We start from the raw sequence: 22759 nt of genomic DNA, 5'->3' as shown, positions 1-22759 counted from the left end.
AAAGAGGAAGTAGAGAATAGAGAGGCCGGGTGCAGTGGCTCACACCTATAATCTCAGCAGTTTGGGAGGCTGAAGTAGGAGGATTGCTTGAGGCCAGGAGTTTGAGGCTGCAGTGAGCTATGATTGAGCCACTGTACTCCAGCCTGGAAAACAAAGCAAGACTTCGTCTCTAAAAGTAATAATACGCCGGGACAGTCGCTCCCCACACTTTGGGAGGCTAAGGTGGGCGGATCACTTGAGGTCAGCAGTTCAAGACCAGCCTAGCCAACATGATGAAACCCAATCTCCACTAAAAATAAAAAAATTAGCCAGGTATGGTGCTGCACACCTGTAACCCCAGCTACCTGGGAGGCTGAGACAGGAGAATTGCTTAACCCGGGAGATGGAGGTTGCAGTGAGGCAAGATTGCATCATTGCACTCCAGCCTGGGTGACAGAATGAGACTCTGTCTCAAAATAATAATAATAATAATAAAGTTAAATATAAATAAATAAAAGCAAATGAATATAATGAGTTTTATTCATTTGTTTTGCTGTTGTTACTGTTTTGGAGACAGAGTTTTGCTCTTGTCACCCAGGCTGGAGTACAATGATGCAATCTGGGCTCACTGCAACCTTCACCTCCTAGGTTCAAGCGATTCTCCTGCCTTAGCCTCCTGAGTAGCTGGGATTAGAGGCATAACACCACGCCCGGGTAATTTTTGTATTTTTAGTAGAGACGGTGTTTCACCATGTTGACCAGGCTGGTCTCGAACTCCTGACTTCAGGTGATCCGCCCACCTTAGCCTCCCAAAGTGCTGGGATTACAGGTGAGCTACCGTGCCTGGCCAACTTTTTATTGTTTTTTTTTGTTTTTGTTTTTGTTTTTTTTGAGACACAGTTTTGCTCTTGTTGCCCAGGCTGGAGTGCAATGACGTGATCTCGGCTCACCGCAACCTCGGCCTCACAGATTCAAGCGATTCTCCTGCCTCAGCCTCCCAAGTAGCTAGGATTACAGGCATGCGCCACCACACCTGGCTAATTTTTGTATTTTTAGTAGAGTGGGGGTTTCTCCATGTTGGTCAGGCTGGCCTTGAACTCCCGACCTCAGGTGATCCACCTGCCTTGGCCTCCCAAGGTGCTGGGATTACAGGCGTGAGCCACTGCGCCCAGACTTTATTGTTTAAATGCATATATACTGTAATTTAAAGTTTGCACAAAACATCACGCTTGTTATTTTTAAATATGTGACTATAGGCCGGGAACAATGGCTCACACCTGGAATCCCAGCACTTTGAGAGGCTGAGGCGGGCAGATCAATTGAGGCCAGGAGTTCCAGACCAGCCTGGGCAATATGGTGAAACCCCATTTCTACTAAAAATACAAAAATTAGCTGGGCATGGTGGCTTACACCTGTAATCCCAGCTACTTGGGAGGCTACGGCAGGAGAATTGCTTGAACTCAGGAGGCAGAGGTTGCAGTGAGCCGAGATCACACCACTGCACTTCAGCCTGAGTGACAGAACAAGACTCTGTCTAAAAAAAAAAAAAAAAAGTGATTATAAGTGAGATGTATTATATTTCTTTGTCCTTAAGAAAAGTAAGCACAAAGCCACAGTCAAGAAGGGTACAGCCAGCTGAGGGACTGTCTTGGGCAAAGGTGTGAGCCAAGCACTGGGCTTGCTGGTGTGTCCGGGCTGGGTGAGAGACACAGGTGTCGGGAACCCAGGCTCTATGAGTGGGGCTGGGAGAGCAATGGCAGGTCACTGAGGCCCAGCAAGCCCTGATCACCAGGCTGACCCGTGTGGGCATGACACTAAGATGAGAGCCAGTGAAGGCTTTGGAGCAGGGTAGAGGTGATGTCGGGCATCAGAAAGACCTGACCTCTCCTACTAGGTGGCTGGGGTTGAGACACAGGGGAGGGGACTGTAGCCAACGCACCCCCGGCTGGCTCAGCCACCCGGGAGGGAAAGGGGAGCCTGAGCCCAGAATACTGGAGATTTCTCCTCCACCGAGGATGTGGGAAGGACTGCAGGGCTCTCTCGTGGGCCAAACCTGCCACTTCTATAGGAGGAAACTTTCTTTACCCAGGTGCAGGGAAGAAGGAAGGGAATTCCGAACAAGACAGAAACTCCGGTCAGTGTGTCTGCCCACTTGGGGGAAGAAAACCTCTGTGTGGATGGAATGAGGCTCCACCAGGCAGCCAGGGCTGCCTACCCAGCAGGCACAGGGGACACCATGCCCAGAGCCCACCACACGCTCGGGGGCCCCCAAAGGCTGGCCCTTTCTTTCTTTCTCTTTCTTTTTTTCTTTTCTTTTCTTTTCTTTTCTTTTCTTTCTTTCTTTTTCTTTCTTTCTTTCTTTCTTTTCTTTCTTTCTTTCTCTTTTTTTCTTTCCCTCCTTCCTTCCTTCCTTTTTCTTCCTTCTTTCTTTTCTTCTCTCTTTCCCTTCCTTCCTTCCTTCCTCCCTCCCTCCCTTCCTCCTCCTCCTCCTCCTCCTCTTCCTCCTCTTCCTCTCACTCTCTCTCCCTTTCTTTCAGACAGAATCTCGCTCTGTTGCCCAGGCTGAAGTGCAATGGTGCAGTCTTAGCTCACTGCAACCTCCACCTCCCAAGTTCAAGCGATTCTCCTGCCTCAGCCTCCGAATAGCTGGGATTACAGGTGCCCACCACCATGCCCAGCTAATTTTTATATTTTTTAGTAGAGACGGGGTTTCACCATGTTGGCCAGGCTGGTCTCAAACTCCTGACCTCAGGTGATCCACCAACCTGGGCCTCCCAAAGTGCTGGGATTACAGGTATGAGCTATCATGCCTGGCCTCATTTCTTTTAAAATCAGAAGGAAAAAATATATATAACTTTTAGGCCAAGAATGTCTTCATGTATATTAATAGATTCATCTTTTCCCAATGCAACCATAAATATCATTTTTAAATTATTATTATTTTAGAAACAGGGTCTCACTCTGATGCCCATGCTGAAGTGCAGTGGTACGATCTTAACTCACTGCAGCCTCCAATTCCTGGGCTCAAGCAATCCTCCCACATCAGCTTCGTGAATGTGACCTCAGGCAGACGTCACCGTGCCCGGCTAATTTTTAATTTAATTTTATTTTTTGGTAAAGATGGGTTCTCATTATGTTGCCCAGGCCGGTCTTGAACTCCTGGCCTCAAGTGATCCTCCTGCCTTGGCCTCCTAAGGTGCTGGTATTATAGGATTGAGCCACCAAGCCCGGCCCAAATATAATTTTTAATTTTTTTTTTTGAGACGGAGTTTCACTCTTGTTGCCTAGGCTGGAGTGCAGTGGCACGATCTTGGCTCACCACAACCTCCACCTCCCGGGTTCAAGCAATTCTCCTGCCTCAGCCTCCTGAGTAGCTGAGATTACAGGCATGCGCCACCACACCCAAATAATTTTCTATTTTTAGTAGAGACAGGGTTTCTCCACATTGGTCAGGCTGGTCTTGAACTCCCAACCTCAGGTGATCCTCCCGCCTCGGCCTCATAAAGTGCTGGGATTACAGGTATGTGCCACCGCGCCTGGCCTAATTTTCTAATTTTTTTTTTTAACAGAAGAAGGACCCCAGGAAGTCAAAAGTGCCTACAAGCCATGAAAGTCTAAATGAGGACAACAGAGGCCAGGCGCGGTGGCTCACTCCTGTAATCCCAGCACTTTGGGAGGCCAAGGTGGGCGGATCACCTGAGGTCAGGAGTTCGAGACCAGCCTGACCAACATAGTGAAACCCTGTCTCTACTAAAAAACACAAAAATTAGCCGGGTGTGGTGGTGGGCACCTATGATCACAGCTACTCAGGAGGCTGAGGCAGGAGAATCGCTTGAACCTAGGAGGCGGAGGTTGCAGTGGGCCGAGATCACACCACTGCACTCCAGCCTGGGGGACAGAGCGAGACCCCGTTTCAAACAAACAAAACAAAACAAAATGAGGACAATTTGCAACTCAAGACATTAGTTTACTCCAGTCATGGAGACAGTGAATGGAGTGTGTGTGTGTGTGTGTGTGTGTGTGTGAGGAAGAAGGGAAGGAGGGTTACAGGAGTGTCGGAAAGTCAACAGGAAAAGGAGGAAAGGTTCGCTGTGAATTGACAGTAACTGTGACATCACATGCATGTGCAGAGTCCCCGCCCCACCAGGCACTGTGCCAAGGCCAGTACCTTCATGTAATGAGACCCTCTCAGCAACTCTGTAACCTTGTCCCCACCAGAATATTCCTTTCACAGCTGAGAAAACAACAGCACAGAGAGGGTGAATTAAAAATTGTCTAACACGCTGGGCGCAGTGGCTTGTGCCTGTAATCCCAGCACTTTAGGAAGCTGAGGCAGGTGGATTATCTGAAGTCAGAAGTTTGAGACCAGCCTGGCCAACATGGTGAAACCCTGTCTCTACTAAATATACAAAAATTAGCCAGGCGTAGTGGTGGGCACATGTAATCCCAGCTACTTCAGAGGCTGAGGCACGAGAATCGCTTGAATCCAGGAGGTGGAGGCTGCAGTGAACCAAGATCACACCACTGCACTCCAGCCTGGGTGACAGAGTGAGATCCTGTCTCAAAAAAAAAAAAATTATCTGACGTAACACAGTCGTGGGGCATGATTCGAATCTGAGCATCTGACTCCACAAGCTGACTCAGCCCTTCTGTGACGTTGCTTCCCAGGGCCTGAACCCCAAAGTAGCACCTGAGGTTTTTCCTTGCATGGGTGCCCAAGGAAATGGTGATAGAACTGACTGAAAAGGGGCCGGGTATTACAGCTCATGCCTGTAACCCAGCATGTTGGGAGACCGAGGCAGGAGGATCCCATGAAGCCAGAAGTTCAAGACCAGCCTAGGCAACATCTCAAGACACCATCTCTAGTAAAAATTAAAAATTAGCCGGGCATGGTGACGGGCGCTTATAGTAGCAGCTACTCAGGATGCTGAGGCTGGAGAATCACTTGAACCTGGGAGGCGGAGTCTGCAGTGAACCGAGATTGTGCCACTGCACTCCAGCCAAAAAAAAAAAGAATTGACTGAAAAGGGGTTGGGTGTGGCAGCTCATGCATATAATCCTGGAACTCTGGGAGGCCGAGGCAGGAGGGTCCATTGAGGCCAGGAGTTCGAGACCAGCCTAGGCAACGTCTCAAAACACCATCTCTACAAAAAATAAAAAATTATCCAGGGCCAGGGACGGTGGTTCACACCTGTAATACCAGCACTTTGGGAGACCAAAGTGGGCAGATCTCTTGAGGTCAGCAGTTTGAGAGCAGCCTGGCCAACATGGTGAAACCCCGTCTCTACTAAAAAATACAAAAATTAGCCAGGCCTGGTGGCACATGCCTGTAGTCCCAGCTACTCCGAAGGCTGAGGTGCGAGAATCACTTGAACCTGGGAGGTGGAGGTTGCAGTGAGAAGAGATGACACCACTGCACTCCAGCCTGGGTGACAGAGCGAGACTCCGTCTCAAAAAAAAAAAAAAAAAAAAAACACTTAGCTAGGCGTGGTGGTGGGCTCAGGCTCTGTAGTCCCAGCTACTTGGGAGGCTGAGGTGGGAGGATCATTTGAATCTGGGAGGTCGAGACTGCAGTGAGCCATGATTGCACCACCGCACTCCAGCCTGGGCAACAGAGCGAGACCCTGTCTGAAAAAAAAAAAAAAAAAAGCACCTGTTTTTGCGGGGATGTCAGGGGCCTCCTTGCAGGCCTGGCCCCACCCCCAGGCCCACACCCAGGCTCTGGTTCCATAGCTCATGGTACATGGCAGGCAGGAGAAGGGACAAAGAGGAATAGAGGGAGGAGGAGGCCCGGAGCTCCGGGATAATGCAGTGGGGGGACAGCAGAACCCCAAATGGCCATGAAGTTAGCAGATCGAGGACCCAGGTGGGCATCTCCTCTTTGGGGTGTCCAACTCTCATTTCCAGAGGACTTCATTAAACAGATACGTACTAAGCACTGTGCTGAGAGCACGGCAATGAATTGGACCCAGCCTGGGGGACAAGGGGGTGGGGGATGACAGGGCAGGTTAGGTGGGTATGCCCTGGAGGGGGTGATGACCAAGTCAAGTCCTAGGACTGAGTTAGCTCGAACTAGGTTAGGTACAGCTCAGGCATACCAGGTGCAGGGGCCTCTTGAGGAGTGAACAGCAGATTTTAGCTCCTGCCCGCAGTCAGTGGGACTGGAGTACAGTTAAAGACTGGTGTGGGATGTGCCGTGGGGAACCCCCGGGAGGCCGGGTCTGCAAAGTGCTGGTGTAAGGAGGACCAAGGGCTGCTGCTTACAAGTCAAGGAGGGGTCCCTGGGTGACCTGGCGACAGGGTGCAGCTCTTCTTCTTTTTTTTTTTTTGAGACGGAGTCTTGCTCTGTCGCCCAGGCTGGCGTGCAGTGGTGCAATCTCCGCTCACTGCATCCTCCTCCTCCCCAGTTCAAGCAATTATCCTGTCTCAGCCTCCCAAGTAGCTGGGACTACAGGTGTGCACCACCAGACCTGGCTAATTTTTGTATTTTTAGTGGAGACAGGGTTCCTCCATGATGGCCAGGCTGGTCTCTAACTCCTAACCTCAAGTGATCCACCCACCTCAGCCTCCCAAAGTGCTGAGATTACAGGCTTGAGCCACTGCACCTGGCCAGTTGCAGATTTTTTTTTTTTTTTTTTTTTTTTTTGAGATGGAGTCTTGCTCTGTCACTCAGTCTGGAGTGCACTGGCGTGATATTGGCTCACTGCAACCTCCGTCTCCCAGGTTCAAGCGATTCTCCTGCCTCAGCCTCCTGAGTAGCTGGGATTACAGGTGCACGCCACCACACCCAGCTAATTTTTGTATTTTTAGTAGAGACAGGGGTTTCACTAGGCTGATCTCCTACTCCTGACCTCGTGATCCACCTGCCTCGGCCTCTCAAAGTGCTGGGGTTACAGGTGTGAGCCACTACGCCTGGCCCAGGTGCAGCTCTTTTAAAGCTCCTGCTGGGCTGGGCGCAGGGGCTCACATCTGTAATCCCAGCACTTTGGGAGGGCAAGGCAGGAGGATTGCTTGAGCCCAGGAGTTTGAGACCAGCTTGGGCAACATGGCAAAACCCCATCTCTACAAAAAATATTTAATACAAAAATTAGCTGGATGTAGTAGCTTGAGCCTGTAGTCCCAGCTACCTGGGAGGCTGAGGTGGGAGGATGGTTTGTGAGTCTAGGAGGCAGAGGTTGCTGTGAGCCAAGATCGCGCCTCTGAACTCCAGCCTGGGCGACAGAGGGAGACCCTGTCTCAAAATAAAATAAAATAAAGCTCCTGCTGTGACCAGGGGGGGCCACTAAGCACTCATAGGAGGCTGGGAAGAACTTGGTGTAGGGCTGGGGGCAGGGAGTGGCACCCCCCACCCTAAGGATGTCCTGCCAGAGCAAGGGCAGTGGAGACAGGTACCCTTGTCCCCGCCCCGGCAGACATCACTGGGACAAGATGAGGGGCTGGGCCAAGTGCTACCTGCCCCTTGGACCAGGGTCTGATTGCTACCTGAAGGGACTGAAGGGAGACAGTAGGGAGGAAGAGGCTGTGCGAGTGGGGGGCGGGGAGGCCCACTCCTGTCCTGCACACACACCCCAGGCTGAGAGAGGACGTGGTCTGCGGAGGCTGAAGGTCACAGCCCCACCTGCCCCGCCTTGCTGGGCTGTGCCCCTCATACCTGGAGATGCGGGTGGGCCAGGAGCCGGGGTCCTGCGTTGGCTGCAGTGGCCGGGCTGTGGCTGGGCCAGCCAAGCAGGGTCAAGAAAGTCCCCAGAACACCTTGGGGACCATTTCTCCCAGAGCCTCCCCCAGGCAGGGGCCGGGCACAGTGCAGCTTGCTGGCCTCAGGGGGTGGCCCAGGAGTCAGGCGACATTCCCTGGGGACCCCCCTGGGACCAGCACAGCCTCCGAGAAGGTGGGCTCCCCGCCCAGCCCAGGGCTGGGGCAGGGCTCTGGGCCGTCTGAGGCCCAGGCTGCAGGGAGCAGGGACTCCGGGTCCTTCCCGGTTCCCTGGCCCCTCTCTGGGCCGGACAGGCCGGCGGGAAGGAGGGTGGGGGTGGGGGACGCTGGGGCCTCTTTCCTGGTCGCCCTGCGGCAGTTGAGGTTATTTTTTCCCCCTCGCCGCTGCAGAATTTCCCTCCGAGTTGGATAAATAAGCGGCAGAGTCCAACGTCAACGAAACAGGAGCTCGCTCGGCCGCACAAAAGCGGCTTTCAGCAGCGGCGGCGCCTCCGGGCCTGTCCCGTGGCCGGTGCTCCCAGAGCAGCGCAGAGTGGGCCTGCCCTTGGCCGACGCTGCGATGGCGGCCTCAGAGGCCTCCTCCCTCTGGGGCTCCGGCGCTTGTCCACCTCTCTTTTTCATTTTTATTTTTAATTTAAATTTTTTTTTTAAGAGATGAGGTCTCGCTCTGTCTCCCAGGCTGGAGTGCAGTGGTACCATCACAGCTCACTGCAGCCTCTACCTCCCGGTTCAAGCGATCCTCCCGCCTCAGCCTCCCAAGTAGCTGGGACTACAGCTGTGAGCCACTGGGCTCGTGTCCTCTTCTGTCCTCTCTTCTGGTCCCCACCTGCTCCCTGCAGAACCCATGCTTGCCCTTTGCCCCCACAGCACTCTGTGCAGACCCTATTAAGGACTCCCTCCCTTAAAACCTGTGGCTCCGCCAAGCGCGGTGGCTCGTGCCTGTAATCCCAGCACTTTGGGAGACAGAGGCCGGCGGAACACAAAGTCAGGAGTTTGAGACCAGCCTGACCAACACGGTGAAACTCCGTCTCTACTAAAAATACAAAAATTAGCCGGGCATGGTGACGCAATCCCAGCTACTCTGGAGGCTGAGGCAGGAGAATCACTTGAACCCAGGAGGCAGAAGTTGCAGTGAGCTGAGATCGTGCCATTGCAGTGAGCTGAGATCACGCTATTGCACTCCAGCCTGGGCAACAGAGCGAGACTCCGTCTAAAAAACCAAAAACAAAACAAAACAAACAAAAAAAACCTTCTGAGGCTCCTCATTGCCCGAGGGAAGATCCTGGCTTTCCAGACCTGCAGCATGAAGTGGGCTACTTCCTGTTTCTCGCTAGTACTTTTGCAGAGGTTGGTCCCTCTGTCAACAACACCCTTCCTTCTCTTTTACCTGGCTCCCACTTGGTTTTGAGATTCAGCTCCTGCATCATTTTTGCTGACTCCAGCCCCCATGGCTTCTCTCTCTAATCACAGGCATCAGCTGACACCAGAGTGGTCACTGCTCTGACTGTGACTCCAGCTGATCTTGAGCCACCCTAGGGCAGGAGCTGAATCTTTTTTTGTTTTTGAGAGAGATGGGGTCTTGCTCCATGTCCAGGCTGGAGTGCAGTGGCGTGATCATAGCTCATAGTAGCCTCAACCTCCTGGGCCCAAGCCATCCTCCCGCCTCAGCCTCCTGAGTAGCTGGGACTCCAGGCATGTGCCACCATGCCCTGCTAATTTAAAAAAAAATGTAGAGATAGGGTCTCACTATGTTGCTCAGGCTAGTCTCAAACCCCTGGCCTCAAGTGATCCTCCCACCTTGCCCTCCCAAAGCACTGGGATTCAGGCATGAGCCACTGTGCCCGGTCCCAAATTTGGCTCATCTTGTGTCCCCAGAACCCAGTCTAGTCTGTGCTGTGTGCTGCAGAGGCACAAAAGGCCCATTGCCTGGCATGGAGTAAGTGCTCACTTAATGTCCCCTATTAAAAAGTGACATAAAATCAGGCAGAGGTTATAGTGAGCCGAGATCGCACCACTGCACTCCAGCCTGGGTGACAGAGCAAGACTCTGTCTCAAAAAAAAAAAAGTGACACAAAATCATAACATTATATTCATATAACAAATGCAAACTAATCTGTCATGACAAAATGCAGTGCAGTGATTGGCTGCCTGACTACAGATGCAGGGAAGGGAGGGAGGGCACAAGAAAACTTTTGGGGTGATGAATATACTCTCTGTCTTTTTTTTTTTTTGAGACAGAGTCTCACTCCATCACCCACACTGGAGTGTAGTGGTGCGATCTTGGCTCACTGCAACCTCCGTCTCCTGGCTTCAAGCAATTCTCCCACTTCAGCCTCCCGAGTAGCTGGGACTACAGGCACGTGCCACCATGCCCAGTCATTGTCTTAAACAAAAAATCCTGGCATTATCACTTGCCCAAGTTGCTTCAATTCTCTCTAAATATCAATGTCCTCATCTAAAAATGAGAATAAAAGATAACCACCAGCCAGGCGCAGTGACTTATGTCCGTAATCCCGACACTTTGGGAGGCCGAGGTGGGTGGATCACTTGAGGTCAGGGGAGGCCAACATGGCGAGACCAGCCTGGCCAACATGGTGAAACTCCATCTCTACTAAAAATACAAAAAAAATTAGCTGGGCGTGGTGGCGCAAGCCTGTAATCCCAGCTACTCAGGAGGCTGAGGCAGGAGAATCACTTGAACCTGGGAGACAGAGGTTGCAGTGAATCAAGATCGCGCCACTGCACTCCAGCCTGGGTGACAAAGCGAGACTCCATCTCAACAAAAATAAATAAATAATCACCTCATAAGGTATTATCAGGATTAAATGAGATACAAATTAATATTTAATAAATGGTAGTTATGATTAAGCTCATTTCACACTACACTGTAGTATGTACTAGCTATTAATTTTTTTTTGGACAAGGTCTCTGTGCCCAGGCTGGAGTGCAGTGGTGATTGCAACCATAGTTCACTGCAGCCTCGACCTCCTGGGCCCAAGTGATCCTCCTGCCTCAGCCTCCCAAGTAGCTGGGACTACAGGTGTGTGCTACCATACCCGGTTACTTTTTTCTTTTTTTGTAGACACGGGATCTCACTTTGCTGCCCAGGCTGGAGTGCAGTGGCATGATCACAGCTTACTGCAGCCTCGACCTCCCAGTTCAACCAATCCTCCTGCCTCAGACTCCTGAGTAGTTAGGGTCACAGTTGCACACCATTACACCTGCCTAATTTTTAAATTTTTGGTAGAGATGGGGTCTCGCTATGTTGCCCAGGCTACTCTCAAATCCCCAGGCTCAAACGATCTTCCCACATCGGCCTCCCAAAGTGCTGGGATTACAGGCATGAACCACCAAGACTGGCCAATTATTAACATTTTAATGTGCTACTTTCCATTAAGATATTTGCATTTTAACTGGAATATGTTCATTATGTGGACCAATCCTGATGAAGACTGCATACATATAATCCATAGGTCAAAAATCATCAAATTGGGCCAGGTGCAATGGCTCACATCTGTAATCCCAGCACTCTGGGAGGCCGTGGAAGGTGGATCACCTGAGGTCAGGAGTTTGAGAACAGCCCAATCAACATGGTGAAACCTCGTCTCTATTAAAAATACAAAAACTAGCCAGGTGTGGTGGCACATGCCTGTCATCCCGGCTACTCTGGAGGCTGGGGCAGGAGAATCACTTGAACCCAGGAGGCAGAGGTTGCAGTGAGCCGAGATCATGCCACTGCACTCCAGCCTAGGTGACAGAGTGAGACTTCGTCTCCAAAAAAAAAAAAAAAAAAAAAGAATGGAACAGTATAGTATAGTATAGCCCTTGATAGCTCATAAAGGGAAACTGAGTCAGAACCAGGGCTCGAGCTATGGAAGGGAAAATATTCCCTGAGCCACACCCGGGGTCTTCCCAGCCCTGCCCCTGTGCACAGGCTGTGTACCTGGGCACAGGCGCACACACAGGAGTAAACAGGCACCTGCATGGACCCTGTGTGTGCGCCTAACCTACACACACACACAGACACACACACACAGACACACACAGAGACACACACAGACACGCACACATACAAACACAGAGACACATAGGCCAGGCGCGGTGGCTCACGCCTGTAATCCCAGCACTTTGGGAGGCCGAGGCGGGCGGATCACGAGGTCAGGAGATCGAGACCATCCTGGCTAACACAGGTGAAACCCCGTCTCTACTAAAAATACAAAAAATTAGCCGAGCGTAGTGGCGGGCGCCTGTAGTCCCAGCTACTCGGAGAGGCTGAGGCAGGAGAATGGCGTGAACCCGGGAGGCGGAGCTTGCAGTGAGCCGAGATTGCGCCACTGCACTCCAACCTGGGCGACAGAGCGAGACTCCATCTCAAAAAAAAAAAAAAAAAAAAACACAGAGACACACACAGACACACAGACGCACAAACACACAGACACACACACACAGACGCACAGACACAGACGCACACACACACATACACACACAGACACACAGATGCACATACACACACACCCACACAGACACAGAGACACATACACACATACACAGACACACACACAGAGATACACATACACACACAGAGACACACATAGAGACACACACATACAGAGCCACACACACACAGAGATACACACAGAGACACACACACAGACACACACACACAGACACACACACAGAACCCCCCCACACACACACAGACACACACACACAGACACACAGAGACACACATACAGAGACACAGACACACACAGAGACACACACACATACACAGAGACACACAGACACACACAGAGACACACACAGAGACATACACAGACACACACACAGAGACACACACAGACACACACACACACACACACATACACAGCCCCCCCACCCAACACACACACACACGAACTGGCACCTGCCTCCGCAGGAACACACTGGCGCTCCCGCCCATCCTGCCCCAGGGAGCAGGTGTGTCGGGTGGACCTGCTGGGTACCCCAAGACCACGGACAGCCTCTCCTGTGGGGCGGCCCAGGCACCTGAAGGAGGCGCAGGATAGTCCCCTTTCTGGTCCCTGCTTACTCACACCGCCACCTCTCCCCCAGAATCCAATCAGTACCCCTTCCCCAGCTTTAGGCCCCACAAGAGTTCAGCCATTCCAGAAGGATCTCTGCTCCTCTTCTCATTCTGACATTCTTTAGACACAACAGATATTTATGGGGGCCTACTCCAGGGCAGACTCCGAGATGCTGCAAAAAACGGACGGAGCCCTGACCTCCCCAGGCTCATGGGGTCGAAGGCACAGGTGCAGCATGGTGGCTGCAAGGCACAGAGGTGGGCACGAGGGTCTGTGGGGCGCTGAGTGGGGGTCATCCTGGAGGAGGCAGGAAAGGAGGGGGAGGGTGTACCCTCTAGGGGTTGACATGTGTTCGGGGAGGGGAGGGTTGGGGATGCAGGGACACAGGTCAGGAGGGCGTCCCTTCCCACATATGCAGGACAACTACTGGCCCCAGCCAGGGTTCCCAGGAGGGACGGCTTCTCCCCAGGGGGAGGAGGAGCTAGGGGGGCCCCTCAGCCCAGGGAGGGGTGCTGGAGATGGGCATTGATAGTGACCTCCCTCCTCCCGGCCCCTCCGGTCCTCGGTCCTCCGCATAGTCTCCCTTTCAGTGAGCTCCAGGAGCATTGTTCCGCCTTTGTAAAGACGGAGATCGGGTGACAAAGCCGGGTGGGTGGGCAGGAGGCCAGAGGCCTCTTCTCTCCCAGGCCGAATCTGCGTGGGGGCGGGGCTCATCCACTCCCCTCCTCTGGCTGCCCAGGCGCGGCCGTTGCCATGGTGACAGGCCTGGCATCCCACGGCCCCTGGGGCGCCCTGCCCACCGAGGCTGCCAGAGGAAAGGCTCCCCGACGCTTCTCCACCCTGGCAAGATGGGGGCGGGGGCCCACAAAACCTGGCTCTTAGACCAGCCCCAGCAGCGGGAAGTTTCTAGCAGCCTGAACCTCCCAAGTCTGTGGGACGGGAGCCCCACCTCCTGGCACCCTGACAGCTGGGGGCTAGGAGTTGGGGCCACACATCACTATCATCTGTGCACCTAGGCCTCCTTGGGGCCAGATACAGAGAAATAATATGGTTTTTTGTTTTTTTGTGTGTGGGTTTGTTTTGTGGAGAGAGGGGGTCTTGCTGTGTTGCCCAGGCTGCTCTTGAACTCTGGGCTCAAGCAATCCTCCCACCTTGGCCTCCCAAAGTGCTAGGATTGCAGGCGTGAGTCATTGCACCCGGCCAATATGTTCTTTCTTGATGTTATTCCATGGCCCTTGAACAGTGGCTGGCATGGGGCCAAGGGAGGGCACGGATGCAGAGGCCACAGTGTGCTGGACAGATGGGCTGGCTCCGACCCTGGATCCTCAGAGCAGAGCCTCCAGCCCCGGCCAGGCTCTGCTGGGCTGGCCCTGGGAGGTGATGCTTCAATCTGGGGTGCCAGATGGAACAGAAGAGGAGGAAGACCTTCAGAGCTGGGGAAACAGGCCAGGCAAAGGCCTGGAAGCATGGCTTTGCAGGGTGTTTCTGGGGAGGAGTAAGAGTGGGGTGTGGGGTGTGACAGGAAATGAAGAGGTGAGGCGGGGGCTCTGCTTGGAGGAACTTCCGCTGCCATCCCTGAGAGCATGCACTTTATTCTGGCATTGCCCAGGTGATCAAAGCTGGGTTGGGTTCCCTTCCTTTCCTTTCCCTCCCCTCCCCGCCCCTCCCTGCCCTGCCCCACCCTGCCCTCCCTCTCTCCCTGTCTTTCTTTTTATTTTTTTTCTAGAGATAGGGTCTCACTCTGTAGCCCAGGCTGGAGTGCAGTGGTGTGATCATGGCTCACTGCAGCCTCCCAAGCTCAAGCGATTCTCCAGCCTCAGCCTCTCCAGTAGCTGAGACTACAGGCATATACCACCATCCCTGACTTTTTTTTATATTTTTGTTTTAGAGATGGTGGGGTCTTGCTATGTTGCCCAGGCTGGTCTCGAACTCCTGGGCTCAAGCAATTCTCCCACCTTGGCCTCCCAAAGTGCTAGGATTACAGGCTTGAGCCACGGTGCCCAACCTGGGTCCCCCAGGGTCACAGGTACGACACTCCTGCCTTACCTCTTTGGGAACTTCAGGACATCTCATGGCCCACATGTGGCTGAGTGCTATTGTGTGCTGGACACAGGGCTGGCTGCGTCTCCTTGGTGCCCCATCTCCCGGTCCTCTTGAAGAGTGAGGGGCTCAGTGTATGCCCGAGATGGCATGTCCCTCTGCCTGGTCCCCTCCCTGCTCCAGCACAGCTCTAAGGGTAGCAGAGCACTAATTACAGGGATGTGTGGGAAATGATGGCCCCATTTTCTCACCATTGCCACCACCACTGCTGACTCTTTCCCAAGTCCCTACCACAGGCCAGGCTCTACGGCAGGCAGGTGTGGCTGGGCTGGGCCGGCTGGGCTGGTGCCCTGCCTCTGGTGGTGTTAACAGGCAGCCTCTTGCAATGGAGCCTGGATGCCAATCTTGACTCTTATGAGCTGTGTAATCTTGAGCAAACATTTGAGTTTGCTAAGCCTCAATTTCTCATCTGTATATGGATATGGGATTCCTTGTAGCACTGTGATGAGGGTGAACAAATGATCACTGTAAAATCCCTGGCCCAGAGCCCAGGAGGCTCACAGCAGGTCCTTGGTCAGTTTCTGTGCCTCCCTGAAGTTCTAGGTTACTCACTCATTCATTCACTCACCATCCTTGAGCTCAGCCAGGTTGCCTAGCCCTGTGCTAAGTACTCGTATGAAACAGTGCTAAATGCTCATGTGAAACAATACTAAGTGCTCACGTGAAACGGTGCTAAGTGCTCACGTGAAACAGTACTAAGTGCTCATGTGAAACACTCTGAGTCCTCCAGGTGTTTCCAGGCCAAGAGAATAGAAACAGATGGGCGGAAGGGGGATGGCCTTCTCTAAAGAGTCCCAGATTAGGCCGGGCGTGGTGGCTCAGGCTTCTAATCTCAGCACTTTGGGAGGCGGAGGCGGGCGGATCACGAGGTCAGGAGATCGAGATCACGGTGAAACCCCGTCTCTACTAAAAATACAAAAAAATTAGCTGGGCATGGTGGCGGGCACCTGTAGTCCCAGCTACTCGGAGAGGCTGAGGCAGGAGAATGGCGTGAACCCGGGAGGCGGAGCTTGCAGTGAGCCGAGATTGTGCCACTGCACTCCAGCCTGGGTGACAGAGCGAGACTCTGTCTCAAAAAAAGAAAAAAAAAAAGAGTCCCAGATCAGGGCCCCTTGCCCCTTGTGTGGCCTGCTGGTGGCACTTGGATTTCACCCACAGAGCTACTCAGGAACCATGGCAGTTTCTAAGCGGGTACCAGGGGTCTCAAGGGGGCAGCCTAGAGAGATGTGAGAGGGTGATGGAGCCACTCCCCAAAGGAGCAAGGTGACCTTGTGAAATGGGTATGGGGTCCGGAACAGACAATCACAAATGGAACACTTAGTAGCTCTATGCCCTTGGGTATGTCATTCCTCTCTGAGCCTCAGTTTCCCTACCTGGGAAATAAGGGTAACGTCGCATTCTTGGATTACTGAGAAGATATAATAAGGGCAAGTGTGAGGTGTGATCGATCAGATTCGGATGCCCAACACGTGTTGTTGATTTTCCTTTTTTTTTTTTTTTTTTCAGGTCAGGCACCATGGCTCATGCCTGTAATCCCAACACTTTGGGAGGCTGATGTGGGTGGATCACCTGAGGTCAGGAGTTCGAGACCAGCCTGGCCAACATGGTGAAACCCCGTCTCTACTAAAAATACAAAAATTACCCGGGAGTGATGGTGGGCGCCTGTAATCCCAGCTACTTGGAAGGCTGAGGCAGGAGAATTGCTTGAACCCGGGAGGCGGAGGTTGCAGTGAGCCAAGATCACACCACTGCACTCCAGCCTGGGTGACAAGAGCGAAACTCTATCTAAAAAAAAAAAAAAAAAATTTTTTTTTTCTTTATTAGAGATGAGGTCTCACTATGTTGCCTAGGCTGATCTCAGACTCCTGAGCTCAAGTGATCCTCCCACCTCGGCCTCCCAAAGTGCTGGGATTACAGGTGTGAGCCACTGCGCCTGGCAGAACTGTTGATTTTAACAGTAGGATTATCTGCCTGCATTACAGAAAAGCAAGCTGAGGCTCAGAGAGGAGCCCCAAGTCACATACACCCAGGGGAGAGGCAGACGCTGCATTTGAGCTGCCACTGAGTACAAGGCAGAGACTTCCACACGTGGGAAGCCTTAGAAATGGTCTCCCCTGGCCGGGCACGGTGGAGCACGCCTGTAATCCCAGCACTTTGGGAGGCAGAAGTGGGAGCATCCCTTGAGCCCAGGAGTTCAAGACCAGCCTGGGTAACATAGTGAGACCCTGTCTCTGCAAAAACATTTTAAAATTAGCCGGGAGTGGTGGTGCCCACCTGTAATCCCAGCTACTCTGGTGGCTGAGGCGGGAAGGTCGCTTGAGCCCAGGAGATGGAGGCTTCAGTGAGCTATGGTCATTCCACTGGACTCCAGCCTGGGCGACAGAGAGAGACCCTGTCTCTAAAAAAGAAGTAACAATTAAAAACAAAAATAAAAAGTCTTCCAGCTGGGCGCGGTAGCTCACGCCTCTAATCCCAGCACTTTGGGAGGCCGAGGCAGGTGAATCACCTGAGGTCAGGAGTTCGAGACCAGCCTGGCCAAAATGGTGAAACCCCGTCTCTACTAAAAATACAAAAAATTAGAGTGGCTTGGTGGCAGGTGCCTGTAATCCCAGCTACTCGGGAGGCTGAGGCAGGATAATCGCTGGAACCCGGGAGGCGGAGGTTGCAGTGAGCCGATATCGCGCCACTGCACTCCAGCCTGGGCGACAAGAGCAAAATTCCGTCTCAAAAAAAAAAGTCTCCTTCCTAGAGTAAAATGAGGCGACCCAGTCTGAGAGTGTGGGTACGGGGACTTCCCGCAGCCTCCCCCAGGCAGCAAGGGAAGGGAAGAAACCGAGTGTAAACGGAGGGCGAGCGTGCAGACACCCACCAGGCCCGGCCCCACCCCGCGCTCCGCGTGGCCGGGAGACGCGGCGCCTTTAAAGCACAGCGGGGGGCGTGTCCCTGGGCGTGTCCGCCCGGAGCCCCGCCCCGGGGGCTGGTAGCCTCGTCCCCCGGAGGCTGCGCCGGCTCTGGCTCAGCGGCGGCTCCGGTGGCAGCGGCGGTGGCGGCTAAGCGGGCTCGGCGGGTCCTGTCCCTCGGGCGGCTGCCCGCTCGCTGCCCAGGGCGACCGGACACACGTGGGCGGCTCGGCGATGTCCCGCGCCCCGCGACGTGGCGGGCAGGCACCGGGGCGCGGGACAGCTCGGCCCGAGTGAGCCGGGGCCGCGCTCCCGCCTTCGGCCCGGGCCGCCGGGGATGGCCGTGGCGCCTCTGCGGGGGGCGCTGCTGCTGTGGCAGCTGCTGGCGGCGGGCGGCGCGGCACTGGAGATCGGCCGCTTCGACCCGGAGCGCGGGCGCGGGGCTGCGCCGTGCCAGGCGGTGGAGATCCCCATGTGCCGCGGCATCGGCTACAACCTGACCCGCATGCCCAACCTGCTGGGCCACACGTCGCAGGGCGAGGCGGCCGCCGAGCTGGCGGAGTTCGCGCCGCTGGTGCAGTACGGCTGCGACAGCCACCTGCGCTTCTTCCTGTGCTCGCTCTACGCGCCCATGTGCACCGACCAGGTCTCGACGCCCATTCCCGCCTGCCGGCCCATGTGCGAGCAGGCGCGCCTGCGCTGCGCGCCCATCATGGAACAGTTCAACTTTGGCTGGCCGGACTCGCTCGACTGCGCCCGGCTGCCCACGCGCAACGACCCGCACGCGCTGTGCATGGAGGCGCCCGAGAACGCCACGGCCGGCCCCGCGGAGCCCCACAAGGGCCTGGGCATGCTGCCCGTGGCGCCGCGGCCCGCGCGCCCTCCCGGAGACCTGGGCCCAGGCTCGGACGGCAGTGGCACTTGCGAGAATCCCGAGAAGTTCCAGTACGTGGAGAAGAGCCGCTCGTGTGCACCGCGCTGCGGGCCCGGCGTCGAGGTGTTCTGGTCCCGGCGCGACAAGGACTTCGCACTGGTCTGGATGGCCGTGTGGTCGGCGCTGTGCTTCTTCTCCACCGCCTTCACCGTGCTCACCTTCTTGCTGGAGCCCCACCGCTTCCAGTATCCCGAGCGCCCCATCATCTTCCTCTCCATGTGCTACAACGTCTACTCGCTGGCCTTCCTGATCCGCGCGGTGGCCGGAGCGCAGAGCGTGGCCTGTGACCAGGAGGCGGGCGCGCTCTACGTGATCCAGGAGGGCCTGGAGAACACGGGCTGCACACTGGTCTTCCTGCTGCTCTACTACTTCGGCATGGCCAGCTCGCTTTGGTGGGTGGTCCTGACGCTCACCTGGTTCCTGGCGGCCGGGAAGAAATGGGGCCACGAGGCCATCGAGGCCCACGGCAGCTACTTCCACATGGCTGCCTGGGGCCTGCCCGCGCTCAAGACCATCGTCATCCTGACCCTGCGCAAGGTGGCGGGGGATGAGCTGACCGGGCTCTGCTACGTGGCCAGCACGGATGCAGCGGCGCTCACGGGCTTCGTGCTGGTGCCCCTCTCCGGCTACCTGGTGCTGGGCAGTAGTTTCCTCCTGACCGGCTTCGTGGCCCTCTTCCACATCCGCAAGATCATGAAGACGGGCGGCACCAACACAGAGAAGCTGGAGAAGCTCATGGTCAAGATCGGGGTCTTCTCCATCCTCTACACGGTGCCCGCCACCTGCGTCATCGTTTGCTACGTCTACGAACGCCTCAACATGGACTTCTGGCGCCTTCGGGCGACAGAGCAGCCATGCGCAGCGGCCGCGGGGACCGGAGGCCGGAGGGACTGCTCACTGCCAGAGGGCTCGGTGCCTACCGTGGCGGTCTTCATGCTCAAAATTTTCATGTCACTGGTGGTGGGGATCACCAGCGGCGTCTGGGTGTGGAGCTCCAAGACTTTCCAGACCTGGCAGAGCCTGTGCTACCGCAAGATAGCAGCTAGCCGGGCCCGGGCCAAGGCCTGCCGGGCCCCCGGGAGCTACGGACGTGGCACGCACTGCCACTATAAGGCTCCCACCGTGGTCTTGCACATGACTAAGACGGACCCCTCTCTGGAGAACCCCACACACCTCTAGCGTACACAGGCCTGGCGCGGGGTGGCTGCTGCCCCCTCCTTGCCCTCCACGCCCTGCCCCCTGCACCCCCTAGAGACAGCTGACTAGCAGCTGCCCAGCTGTCAAGGTCAGGCAAGTGAGCACCGGGGGCTGAGGATCAGGGCGGGGACCCCGTGAGGCTCATTAGGGGAGATGGGGGTCTCCCCTAATGCGGGGGCTGGACCAGGCCGAGTCCCCACAGATTCCTAGTGGAGGATGTGGAGAGGAGGGGGCAGAAGGGTCCAGCCGGAGTTTATTTAATGATGTAATTTATTGTTGTGTTCCTCTGGACGCTGTGACTGGAATAAACCCCCACGTGGCACTGCTGAGTCCTCTCTGGCTGGGAAGGTAGGAGAGTGAGGGCCCTGCAGGAGTCTTTCTTGTAAGCAGAGCTGGCGGTGGGTGCTGGCACCCCCAATCAGGAGGAAGTCCCCCCAGAACAGCTGTGCATTGCAGGAGTCCCAGACACCATGTGTGCGTGTTTTCCCCTCCTGCCCGTCTCTGTGCTTCCAAATGGAGACAGGGACGCCTGCGGGATGTTCAGGGAATCCCCCAGGGTGACACTGCCACCTCTGGCCCCAGGGAGTCCAGTTTGAGGCTATGGATGAGTTTTCCTTCTCTGGGACCTTGCTCTCCTCATTGGTGTGGAAAGTAAAGGCGTCAGCCTGTGTCAATATTGTCACGAGGGCCCCCTCCCTGGGGCTTTGGAAAATTGCTGGTGTGTCTGCCTGGCTCCTCAGGGCGCCCACCAGGGCAGCCCCAGCCTGCTCCCTGGTGTCTCCAGGTGGGGTAAAGATGAGGCTGTACTGGTCTGTGGGCCTCTGGGTAGCACGTGGAGCTGGGAAGCTTGAGCAGAGTGGGAATTGGGCCCCTAGCTCCTAAGCTTGTCAGATTTGAGTTGCTGATGGCAGCAGTGGGAATGAGGCAGTTCAGGTGGCTGTGCAGAGCTCCACACTAGGGCAGGTATGGGGAAAGGTCCCATGTCCATCTGTGTGCTGGGGTAGCTCAGGGCTGCTAGGGCCTGCCCTGTTTCTGCAGACTGGGTAGCTGGGCACATGTGGCCATCTGGAGACCCCTATTGGCTTGGGGTCAGACCCCAGGGCCCCATCTTGGCTGCTGTGACTCCAGCCAGGTCAGAGTATTAGTTACTACTGTCCTTGGGTGCCTACTACACATGGCTGGCATTTGGTGTCAGTGCCAGGAGATCCCAGCAGTCCAGCCCTGCTGCCAGCCTCACTTTAGAGCCATGGGGAGGCTCCAGGAGGGGAGACGCTCAGGTGCTGAGGATGAATGGTGAGGCGGAGCCCCAAACCCAGGGCCTCTCGTGCCCTACCCCAACCACCAATCCCACAGGGACAAGAAAAATCCAGTGAGAATCAAACAGGTTGGGTCATGCTCCCAGGAACAAGACCATGGCGGGCTGAGGGGGTTAAGGGGTACTCCTCACAAGGCGCAGTGGTGCCCCAGGGAAACTTATAGCCCTCGCACCTGTTCTTAGGCCGTTTATTGCACGGGGAACGCCCTCTCCATCTAAATCCTTCCCTTTGCGCAGAGCACACATTAAGTAAGTCCCCATGTGCCTCTGACCAACAAAGCCAAGTGACCCTACCTTCTTGTAATGCTGCACATGTGGGTTTTTTTGTTTTTTGTTTTTTGTTTAATTTGAGGCAGAGTCTCGCTCTGTTGCTCAGACTGGAGTGCAGTGGCACGATCTCAGCTCACTGCAATCTCTGCCTCCCGGGTTCAAGCAATTCTCCTGCCTCAGCCGCCCAGGTGGCATCCGCCACCATGCCTGGCTCATTTTTGTATTTTTTTGTAGAGATGGGGTTTCACCATGTTACCCAGGCTGGTCTGGAACTCCTGGCCTCAACTGATCCACCCGCCTTGGGTTCCCAAAGTGCTGGGATTACAGGCGTGAGCCACTGCACCTGGCCATCCGAGGGTCTTTGAGTGGGAAACAGAATGAGCTTGTTAGAGGCAGTAAAGTGCCCACACTGGGTGGGGGAGGGGCAGAGGCGTCAGGGAGCTGGGCTCACAGGCAGTGGAAGGAAGATGGGAAGGACCTATACCAGGGCGGGGGCAGCTGGAGCGAATGGAGAGGATTCCAGAGACTTGGGAAGAGCAAGGCAGGCGGGGTGTGGGAAAGGCAGGGGGAGGATGAGCATCCAAGGGCACCCACCTGCCCCTTCTTCCTTGCTGTCAGTGACCATGTCCTGCTCAGCAGACACCAGCCTGGTGCTGGTTTTCAGGGCAGCCAGGATGGGAGCGCAGAGAGGGGTAGCAGGGTCAGACAGGCCCCAGGGGCTGTGCTTTGAGGCCAGGACCTGGGAGGGAGGGCAGGGCCCTGCCAGCTTTCTCAGACCTGGAAGATGCTATGGAAATAAGTCATAGGCCCTGGAGGAAAGGGAAAAAGGAAACGCAGCCCTCTCATGTGATCTGCTCGCCCCACGTTTCGGAAGGGAAGTGTTTAGATGGGTTGGCCGCTGCAGCACATAGCCAGGTAGTTTGAGGCCAAGCTGGGAGTTGAACCCAAGTCTGCCTCCAGAGCTTTTGTGCGTTCCACACCAGGGATCCGATTAGGTCCTGGTGGGGAAAGGCAGGGTGTATGCCTTGGCAAGGTTATGTCCCCAGAAGCTGGGCAAAGTGGGTGGGGAGGAGACAAACACTCCTCCCTCCCACTGCCAGACCTCTCCCCACGCCCATTAAAGAACCCTCCAGGGCCAAACAAAAATACCTCGGAAACCCACATGTGCTGGCATTTGCATCGCGTGCCTGGGCCCGGGTCTTCCCCTTAGTGGTCCTGGTGCCCAGCATTTGGGTCTTCAGATGCGGCATCACACGCCCACAAGCCTCTTGGGAGGCTGAGCCTG

General features: G+C 55.1%; 1 protein-coding gene across 1 annotated transcript; it reads left to right on the top strand.

Annotated features, from left to right (window-relative positions):
* The first annotated feature begins 17865 nt into the window (after positions 1 to 17865).
* Positions 17866 to 20211, top strand: FZD9 (frizzled class receptor 9). Its single transcript, XM_055292887.1, has one exon. It carries the CDS (start codon positions 18096 to 18098, stop codon positions 19869 to 19871), a length of 1776 nt encoding a protein of 591 aa, XP_055148862.1. The 5' UTR covers positions 17866 to 18095; the 3' UTR covers positions 19872 to 20211.
* The last annotated feature ends 2548 nt before the right edge of the window (positions 20212 to 22759 follow it).

The sequence above is a fragment of the Symphalangus syndactylus genome, chromosome 9 (assembly GCF_028878055.3).
Source record: "Symphalangus syndactylus isolate Jambi chromosome 9, NHGRI_mSymSyn1-v2.1_pri, whole genome shotgun sequence".
Taxonomy (NCBI): Eukaryota; Metazoa; Chordata; class Mammalia; order Primates; family Hylobatidae; genus Symphalangus; species Symphalangus syndactylus.
The sequence above is the reverse complement of the archived record's forward strand: the minus strand, read 5'-3'. Positions and strand labels throughout refer to the sequence as shown.

What these genes read in the sequence shown, in the direction of transcription:
- FZD9 (XM_055292887.1), top strand. Translation starts at nt 18,096, where the DNA reads ATGGCCGTGGCGCCTCTGCGGGGGGCGCTGCTGCTGTGGCAGCTGCTG.